This window comes from Ixodes scapularis, unplaced genomic scaffold (assembly GCF_016920785.2).
Source record: "Ixodes scapularis isolate PalLabHiFi unplaced genomic scaffold, ASM1692078v2 PGA_scaffold12__126_contigs__length_90152505, whole genome shotgun sequence".
NCBI classification, from domain to species: Eukaryota; Metazoa; Arthropoda; class Arachnida; order Ixodida; family Ixodidae; genus Ixodes; species Ixodes scapularis.
Genome location: NW_024609838.1, coordinates 70,003,163 through 70,013,446, shown reverse-complemented (window position 1 = coordinate 70,013,446; position 10,284 = coordinate 70,003,163). Strand labels below are relative to the sequence as shown.

Below are 10,284 nucleotides of genomic sequence, written 5' to 3'. Positions count from 1 at the left end.
CGTGCGGCACTCTCAAGACAGCAGAAACGCCCGTACCGTCGTGTTTGTTTACTTCGACTACAGTGGTGCTTTTAAGCATTTGTGTCCGCGAACATCGCCCGGATTTCTTTTTTGGCGCATTTCATGCGTGTGCTCAAGTTCAAGGTATTACTGTTGCGTACCGTATAAAGGATGCGAGTTTTCACGCGTTTTCATCACCCGAGAAAGGTGATTAGTGTTAACAATCCTGAACGCTGGCAACGTCTATCTGATCACGAAATTATATTTCTGCGTTGCTATATCGCTGCTAAAATTATGTCGTCTTTTATGATCGTAGAAACGGCGTGTGGCGAGATTTGTACTGTTCACAAAGTCCTGATCGTGCAAGACGGCGTACTGCATCGTTTCCTTTTTTTTAATGCGCTACCCTGCAAGCGTATCCTGAAAAAGAAAAATAAAGTTTAGGTCATAGAAGACGGTCTGTCTCTTTTCTGTTACGCAAGTGAGTGGCAGCGCGTCCCCTTCTTCTTAGAGGCACCGCTGAAACAGCTGATGGCGGTGGAGAGGCGGTCGCCGTGCTGCCGACACGCTGCGCTTGTGGCTGTGGTTGCAGGAGTACGTGCGGCGCAGAGCGGTCGTTCCGGTCGCTCTGGTCACAACGGACGCAGTCGTGGATAAACGGTTCGTTGCAGATGTCAGAACCAGCCTTTACACAGTTATTGTAGGCGCACAGCAGATCTTCGTGACTGTTCGCCGTATCCGAAACCTCCGGCTGCTCCGGTGAGGAGTCTGAGAACCTCGCCACCTCTCGTCGGGCAGGAAACCGTCCGCCATGTTTGTAAGCGTATCTGGGTTGCTTACTATTGGCTAGGCGCAAGAGCTGAAGCTCGTTTCTCATTGGCTGCTACTTCGTACGGTTGCATGCGGTTGCACGTGTGTGTACACGTCGCGCACAGTTGTCGTTGAAGTCGCAGCGGTTGCATTCGTTCGTAAGCATAGTGGTCGCTCCGAACGCAACTGTGTGAACGGGCCTTAAGAATTTACGAATGCTGTAGCTACCCTTAAAAGCAGACCATGTCTAAACGAATACAAGGTGTCCAGAAAAACAAATGCAGTGTCATTTCTTCTTAAAATATAAACTGTGCCTCTCCGAACGCTTTATATCCGCCCAGATATTGGGCTAGCGGCCGCGACTAGATGTCAAAGTTTCAAAAATAATCCTTATTTTATTCAAGCTATAAATAATTTTCTGAAACTTTCAATGGAAAATGGATCTCTTTTTCCCGGCAGTTTGCGCCATTCAGCCCCATGTCTTCATGGGCTTCCTCGGCTATCATTTTCCCCTTGAAATTTTTTTTTTTTTTTTGAAGAAGAAACTTAGGTGTTTAATGGCACAGCGGCAAAATTTTTTGAAAATAGCTCATAAATGCTGAATGAAATAACTGTTCGCTCTGAAACTTTGACACCTGGTCTGGACTGCTGGCACTACATTTTTGGGTGGAGACTAATGAGTGTTCGTATCTCGCTCTCAGCTTGCTCGTGAAAAACTGCTATCAGCTCGGTCCCGCTCTCGTTGGAATGCCTTACGTAATGACCTGCGCCGCACCACCAATTATGCGCCGATTTTCGCTATTAGGAATGCGTAATTAAGCCAAATTGAGTGGCGAATTCGGTGGTGCATACCTCTGATCAGGGGCTGGTTTCCATAACTCTAAGAATGAAACAGCCTTGGACGGTCTGGCTGCGTCACAAACAATGATGATAAAAATGTAGCTTTCTGCAGATTTTACAACGTTAAAAAACACGCTCAATTTGGTCGCGTTTTAAAGCAGAAATGTATTTTTAACCGTGCCTCCTAATCCCAAAATGTTGTCCGTCCGTCGGTCCGTCTGTTCGTCCATGCATTTTCCACTAAATTGGCGTCAGATGACGTCATGTGACCTATACACTTTGGGGAAATTTTTGGGAGATGACCTATATACGTCAACTCAATTTCTCCGCTAAATATAGCGGACAAATTCACGTCTTGTGGAGAAACATAAATTCACTTTCCCCGCTAAATTTAGAGGAAAATTAACGTCACGTGATCTATTCACCAATTCAGTTACCCGCAACATTTAGCGAAAAAATGCACGTCCTGTTACGCAGACACACTTCAGTTTCCCCGCTGAATTTAGCCGAGGGAATCGACGTCACGTGACCCGACGTCATGTGACCGAAACGACCATTCAGTTTCTTAGCTAAATATAGCGGAAAACTATACGCCACTTGACACACCGATTGCCTCACCGATTCTCTAGAATGAATTTTATGCAGAATAAGACATTGAAGGTAAAGTTTGCTGCCAATTTTAAAGTTTGTGTTTCATATCGAAACGCAGCGCCGCGCCTGTGGTCCTGCTTGTTGTCGCCAAAGAGCGCAAATGTGCCGCTTGCCGCCTTCACCCGCCGTTATAAAGAAAATTTAGAACATTTTAAGTTAAAATATTTTCGCATTTATTTGGCTATTATTAGCCAAGATTTGAACTTTCTTTGCTCGCATCTAGATGTTTATCATGCATATCATGCATTTGTTATAACATTCACGACTCTTTTACAGCATGCATTTTCCAAAAGTAACAGTTGCTGCACCTACAAGACTTAGACACCAGAAAGCCTTGGCTCACTCTAATATATATTAAGATAATGCAAAAAAAGACCGTTTATACAAGGCATCTTTAAGGTCACGGGATCTAAACTGGTTACATTAAGAAATTCCTGAACGAGCTAACCTCCGAATTACACAAATCAAAGTATTTCTACCACAAAGAAATATTTAAAAAACGTCGATAAACAACGACCTGGCATTTCATTGAAAGAAAACATGAGACGGGAAAAATAAAAACCAGCTACATAACCAGCTCGCCTGCGTACTTTCCCTTCTTGCAATTCCTGACATTATGTGAAAAAAAAAAAAAAAGTTACCGAAGCTCTGAACCGCGGAACGGTTTCAAAACAAATAAGTGACATGGTTGCAAATGAGCAAACTGTTTCTAGAGCCCCTCTCGTGAAACGCTTTAATGAGTATTTTATAGACGTAATACCTAAACCACAAAGTGACAGTGTGCTGTCGTTTGTTCGCGAGATGAATGGCAGTTTTTATAAACCCTACAAAGAAGCAAGAAATATTGAACAATTTCCCTGGTCTAAAGTATACTAAGAGCTGTGACACTGATGAATTACAAACTAAACATATCATATTTGACTGATATATTATTGCACCATGCTTAGTACAAATATTTAACTTGTCTTGAGCTTTTGGAAAGTTTCCTCGAAATATCAAGCTCGCTAAGGTATCGTTTATTTAGAAAGGCGGGGTAAAAATGTGTTGGCCAATTATAGGTAAATACTGTTCTTCCCATTTTTTTCTGGGGGACTTGGGAAAATTATAATTAAGCACCTCGAAGACTTTTTTGCGAAAAACATTCTGTGCTAGCAGAGGTCCAGTTTGGCTTCCAGAAACCGAAATCTGCAGAGTCGAATTCGTTATTACAAAAATGAAGTATACTAGAAAAGATAGAAAAGCGACTTGTAACACATGCTGTATTTATCGACTTTGGTAAAGCTTTTGATTGTCTTAATCACACAACGTTACTTGCAAAGTTATATAAATATGGTATTCGTGGCGTGCCATTTTAACTGTTTAAATAATATCTAGAGACCTGCCAGCAAAGGGAAACGGTCGATGGTCACCCCTCACCGTTCTCAAGCATTGTTTGTGGCGTCCCACAGGGCAGCATCGTAAAACTTTTAATATTTAGTGCTTACATAAATGATGTCGTAAACATAACCTATCAAACTCAATTTATATGTATGCAGACGATACCAGTCTTCTTTTCTCCGGAAATAATGCTGATGAACTTATCAGAACGACAAACTTAGTTTTAAACGAATTTTTCTTACGGTCGGAAGTCAATGACTTAAAAGTCTGTTAATAAATTAGTTGGTATAACAAATCCTCTAAAACTCGGAACCGCGTCAATTGACTTTATGGGCCAACATAAAAATCTAAGCGTATACTTTTCTCAACACACGACATCGAACTACCATATTGAATATCTAACAAAGAAGCTTTCTCCTGTAATTGGGTTTGTCACTAGGTGCCATAAATTCCTACCCGTAATATAAATTAAAAATTTGTTACCTTGCTTAGTTTCCATTTTAATTATTGCCACCTGGTTTGGCGTAAAACTACCAAAACACACCTAAATAAAAGTGTGCAACTGAAAAAAAAATTAGGAGATGTAGCGGATGTACCGTATTATTATCATACGGAATGTTTATTTAACAAATACCAAGTAATTCACGTAGAACATTTTTTAGTATCGCTTGCTTTATTCGATTCGCTTTCATTCATTGCATTTGTTGAATTTATGTACCGCAGTTCCAAACTCGCTGAACATAAGAGCACCATCAGTACACATTATCAGGAGAAATGGTTGATCACTCGTAATCGTTCAAATAATTATATTCACTTTGTTCATTATAACATCGCTTCATTCTAAAACAAATGGCATCTTCAAACTAACAATCCTTTTTAATTATGCTCTCTAAAACAGATCTCCGTGCTTATTTTGTGTAAACATGATAACAATTTGTTTCTTCACGCAGCCAATTTGGTAATTTGTTAGTGTATCATTATTCTGTGTAACATGTGAAATATGTAGGATTTTTTTTCGAAGGCATGTAACCACATTTGGAATGTAAAGAATTACACGAGGTGGGTTGTGCAGTTTTGATCAGGGGAAGATGTCAGGGGGCACTTTTCCAAACCCTGTAATGGCGTCGTCCTTTTCTTATAGAAAAAAAGACCTTAACCAGCTGTTATTTTTAATAAATGTTTTTTTAATTGACAATTTTTAGGTCACCAAAATATCTGTGCATCTGAAGTCAGCTTTAGAAATTGATCGGCAAAAGCGATTGCCAAGAGGAAAAACTAAACAAACCTCAAGGCACTCCTTTCAAGTTATAACTAAGTCGTAGACATTGCGGTTTTAATGAGAGGCACCGATAGACATCCATTGATGTCAAAAATACAAAATTTGTTACAAATAAAAGACACCGAAGTTTTAAAAATTTGCTCAAAACGAGGACTGTTTATGCCGAATTCTTTCCTCTGTAGATCTTTTTTGGGAGCGTAGTCTTACTTAAAATCAAGTACTCTGTTAGTTCAAAGTCAGAGGAACCACGGACTTCGGAGAACGGTGATGTAAAGGTTAGGCGATTCCAAGTTTGATGGCACATAAACATACAAGGCTTTTCTATGGAAAACAAAACTTATTTAAGGCGAGATTTAAGGCGAGTAATCCCCATTCACGAGACATAACAGGAGTTAGGTAAGTCAATCGCTCACAACGGCTTATTACCATGCGTTTGTTTTACTCTGGTCAGAGCTTGACGAGAGCATTCAAAACTACCCTGGTGGTCGTTATCGATAAAATCTTGCGAAAGAGCCAAGAGCAACTGTAACTTCCCCATGGCAGAAACACTTTGTCTGAGAACAATCTTATTGTTGTCATAACAAGGAGCACAAAGAATGCAGTATTCAAAAGAAATGAAGAGGTTCGGATGATTCGTTAAAGAGCGCATATTCGAACTTTGAACCGAAGTCGGACTCGTCCGTGGTTTGCAAACACTGTCGCATTATGATAAGTGCAAAGAGTTGTAAGGGTGTGCATAAATTTTAAACTATATGTCAACCCTTAGTTTGTGAAACTGTTTACCACTAAGCACCATTTTTGTCGTTCGTACAAAATACGTTGCCAAGAATGCACGGATTTTAGGAGTAAATAAACACCCAAAACATCCTCCACTTTTTCTCACAAACAAACACAGAAAGATGTACGGTCTAATTATGTATAAGCTAATTTGTGTCATTACTTTGCTACACATACATATTCTTCTATCTATCCTAAAACCAAGGTGTCGAACTGAACCCAAACCTAAAAGTAGAGCAAAGCCGCTGTTTTTGAGCGAACCGGAACAAAACCGCTAACGAAACCCAACAATACGCCTAGCAAGTGGGCTCATTTTCGTCTTCTGCGCATGAGAAAGGAAGTGGCGGTGACGTCAGAACGCCGAGCCCTGATTGGCTGATCGCGACCCCCTATCTGAGCGTCGTCTGCTCCTTTGCAACGTCGTCTGCTCGCAACGTCGTCTGCGTCTGTCTTACCTTTCCTGCGACTTTCGGAAGTGCAGGTCTTTACGAGCGAGCTCGACTTCGCCTTTCAGAGAGGGCAGACGAAATAACTCGAGCGGTACGTTGTTTTTGTCTAACAACTGGCAGACGCGCATTAAGGAGGGAAGTCAAAGGACTCACTGGCGAGGTGTCCCGAGGCGCCGAGGTTTGTTTGCTAACAAGTGAGAGTGAGAGTGGTTAGTGTCCGCAAGTTCCCTCCCAAATGCTTTTTCCCTCCTTTCGCGTGCGTCGAGACCCCTCACTCTTTAACGGCGTCGGCGGGTTGGCACAGTTAACGTCGTCTGCTTTACGTCTGCTAGTCAAAGCGATGGCTGCTTTACCTTTCCAGCGTCTGTCGGAGATTCACCGCTTTTTCACCGGCGAGAGTCACCGCTGCCTCGGAAAACAAGGAGATGACAAGAGGAAGAGATTGGCCTCTTAATCTAAAATTGAGGTCAGTAATCAAAGTATAATACGGGAAGGGCGCACAAGGGTCGCGCGGACATATTCCATTCAGCACGCCAGCCGGTCGAGACGGTCGCCGAGTCGCGGAGTGCCTGCTAGGCCTAACTGCAAGCTCGCTTGGTCGCATTCGGTGGAATCGTGGTCGTTGGAGCTTTTCCCGGGTGTTTGTGGATCCACCGCTCTTGTTCGTCGTGGTCTGTTTCAAGTACGTTTTACTTTTTTCTTGCTGCCTGAAGTCGGGACGCGTGAGAAGCGCACGTAGAAAAATTAACGTCCGTGGGTCGTCGCGACCGCGACGCTGTCGGCCGTGCTGATTTGATCGTAAGAAGTGCCTAAGACAGCTTCGGAGCTGCCGTAGGATTTCATCATAACCTGCGCAAAACTTACAAAAATTTCGTTTCCTGAATACGAATTTGTTCTTAAGTTTTGTCTTTCGCACAATTTTGGCGTAAGGTCGTTTCGTGAATCTGGCCTCTGCGCTTCCGAAAGTCTCAGGAAAGGTAAGACAGACGCAGACGACGTTGCGAGCAGACGACGTTGCGAAGGAGCAGACGACGCTCAGATAGGGGGTCGCGATCAGCCAATCAGGGCTCGGCGTTCTGACGTCACCGCTACCCCCTGCGCAAGAAGCAGACGAACTTGCCCTCCGCATTGATATTGAACCCCAACCGGAACGAAACCGCAACCTCACGTGGCGGTTAGCGGTTCACTGGAAAACGGTTCGGGTTAATAAAATGTAAGCCGCGCACGCTTTTTCGGGCGCCGCTGCGAAGCAAATTAAATATACCCGACGCTGGCGTCAGCAACGGCAGTGTTGACCGTTGGTGTTGACTATACAAATGACAGCGACGTGAAGACAGCACGGTGATAGTGAAACAAATGATTCAATTTCAAGTCTGCGTGCAGCAACACTTGGAGTCGGCGCGGCGGCGTACTCCAAATCTTTATTTAATTTCCCCTCACAATAAGGTGCAACGAACGCTACGCTGAAGGTCGTTGCAAGGAGAACTGGAGTTTATCCAGTATACACCAACTCTGCTCTGTGACGTGCAGGGGAGACCAAGGCAACCCTTGTCTCCTCTGAACTCGTCGAACCCGTTAGACCGCAGAATGCCGGCGTAAGTCGTTTGCTCTTGCATTCGAACTCGTTCGACGAAGGAAGTGGAGACAAAGGTAGATAACTTCAGATCTACCCACTAATCATTCGAACTAGAACTCGGCTTCTTGACGTACCCGCCGCGCTCTAGTCTCCTCTTCTCTCTCCCTTTCTAGGTGCTTTTGTTGATGTGTTTTTGGTTGCCGCTAACCAATGCTTCTAAGAAAAAAAAAGTCAACTTAATGTTAAAGAGAAATCGACGACTGTCAGAGCGTTTTTGTTGGCTTATTCTGCGGTGTCAAAAACTGGAGCCGACAATGGAAAGGCGAAGCGACGAGGTGCCCGACACTGCGGGTGCCTGTCGCTGGGACGTCGATCGCCAGGAGTCCTAGACGCTGACTGAAGAAAAATGATATATATACTTTTTTTTTTCAATTGCAGCATGTCGATTGTCTTGTTTTCTGTTCTTTTTTGTTTGTTTGTTTGTCACCACCATCTTTATTATATCCTTTCCTGTCTTTCTCGTTTTCAACTACACCATTCGAGGCGGGTAATTTCCAAGCCCGGAGTGTGCAGGTCGATTGACTTCATATGTTAATATAGTCTGGTGCTGTTTTCAAGCGCTTGCATGACCACACGATTTGCATACAACGCTGGCAAGAGCCGACGAGCCAATCAAACAGAGTCGAAATTGTAACGTCACTGCGCTCATCACCTTTTTTCTATGGGTGTGTTTTTGCTTTCTAATCCAACCAAACGCCTAAAGTGTGCCGTGACGTTCGAGATTTTGTACTCTATTGTGCAGGGATTCCACAGTTGCCAAAAGAGTGCAGTCTTTCGAAAAAAACCTATATACCGTTTTTTTCGTGTTTTTTTTTCACAACGGTTGCCGTTTTGAGTAATGACGTAGCAGTGTTGGGAAAAAAATGAGTAAACCACGTTGTTTGCCGGTTAGAAGGCGCTAGAATTCAAGGAGTTCGTGCGAATGGTTCTACTCTTTTTTTATTTCTTAGCTATAAATTTGTTTTATTGTAGTCACGCTTACACTATTTATTTTTTTCGCCCAACCCAATCACGTTATAATTTAATAATTTAACGTAACTACCGTAACGCGAAAGCGGTCTATACTCCGTTTCACTTTAGGCCTGACCACTGCTGAATCTGGGATTCTATGAAGCAAATGAAACAGCGCCAAAAGTACATCGTCACATTGCCTCATTGCCTTTGTGCATTTGCTATCATCAACTAAACCAAGCTCGCGAAGTTAGTGTGCACCGCGATTCGGCGCTTTTCCTGCACGCGATCGATTTAGCCGTTAAAGGCGAACTCGAAAAGACGAAGCGCGTGAAAATGCACGTTTTTGCCACTTGATCGGCACCAAGGGGTGCCGGCGTCAGGTGCGATAGGGCTTAAAGGCCGACGACCAGACTCGAGATTCTGCCAGGCAGAACATCCTCCTCACCATAGGGGAAAGGAAAACATGCAACGGTGGACAGGGTAACAGGGAGAGAGAAAGCGAGGGAAAGGGGAAAGCGCGAACTGCTCGTCGGTCTTTAAAGTGAAACAAAGTACAAAAGTCGTTTCCTCCGGGTTCAGAGCGCGTATCGGAGATAAAAAGGGCTCACCCACAGCCCGAGCTTCTGGAATAGGACGATTCGAAGTAAAGTGACGCTTCCTTGATTGCGATGCCGTAGTAGTGGTAGCGGGACTGGCCTCTGGTGCCCAGCCTCCTTGTGGTCAGCTGCGGAAACTGCTGCCGGATTATCTGCGAAGCAAAATAAAGCGCGTAGCACTTGAGAAAAACGCAGACGGTACCTTGGTTCACCTCGTGTCCAGACGCAGACGACTCTACGAGCTGATGGAACCAAGAAGATATCGTCAAAAGCACACCGCCGACCGTCGTGTTTATGTACGTGTTTCAATCATCGCTAAAACCACCCCCCCCCCCCCCCAAAAAAAAAAATGCCAAGTTACTCGCGCTTTTGGCGTTGCTAGTTGGTCCCCTTACCGCGTAGCGGCGGCTGCGTCTGGACTTCAGCTATAACTAGGATTCCGTGTTTTCGGAGTTTATTTTTTCGTAAAATTCAAGGGTGCTTCTTTTTGCTTTTCTTTTTTTCAGTATTTTTTTTTTCGTGAATATTTTGGCTTTGTCGGAGTTTATTTTTGATATATTTCAAATTCTATGAAATTCTGACGTCATCTTACTGTTCCCAAGTTTTAAAATAAAACAAAACGAAATAAATGAAATCCGGGTGCCTCGACCAATGTCCCGAAGGAACCTTGACGAGCTAAAGGGTAAACCCCTTTTTGTGACTAGTTTGGGATTTGAAAGGAAAGCTGAAGCGGCATTTCCTCAGATTTACTGACTCTGTGCTCTTCTAAATTATTTTTGTAAGATAAAATCGTCGTTTTTTTTTTTTTTTCCCTTTCTTTTTTCTGTTGTTGTGACCTTGAAATGTGGTGATTATCGAATAAATCCAAATTGATAAAAAATTTAGCGGTGAGTGTTTCTTTTATTATTATTTCAT

The 10,284-nt window shown here is 43.3% G+C and overlaps 1 protein-coding gene across 1 annotated transcript in view; it reads right to left on the bottom strand.

Annotated features, from left to right (window-relative positions):
• Positions 1-9,377: 9,377 nt before the first annotated feature.
• LOC121835244 (transcription factor RFX4-like) overlaps positions 9,378-10,284 on the bottom strand; it is a 64,467-nt gene continuing 63,560 nt past the window's right edge. The window contains exon 5 of the mRNA XM_042289235.1: positions 9,378-9,521. Within this exon, the coding sequence (XP_042145169.1) occupies positions 9,378-9,521 (144 nt within the window). The remainder of the gene's footprint in view (positions 9,522-10,284) is intronic.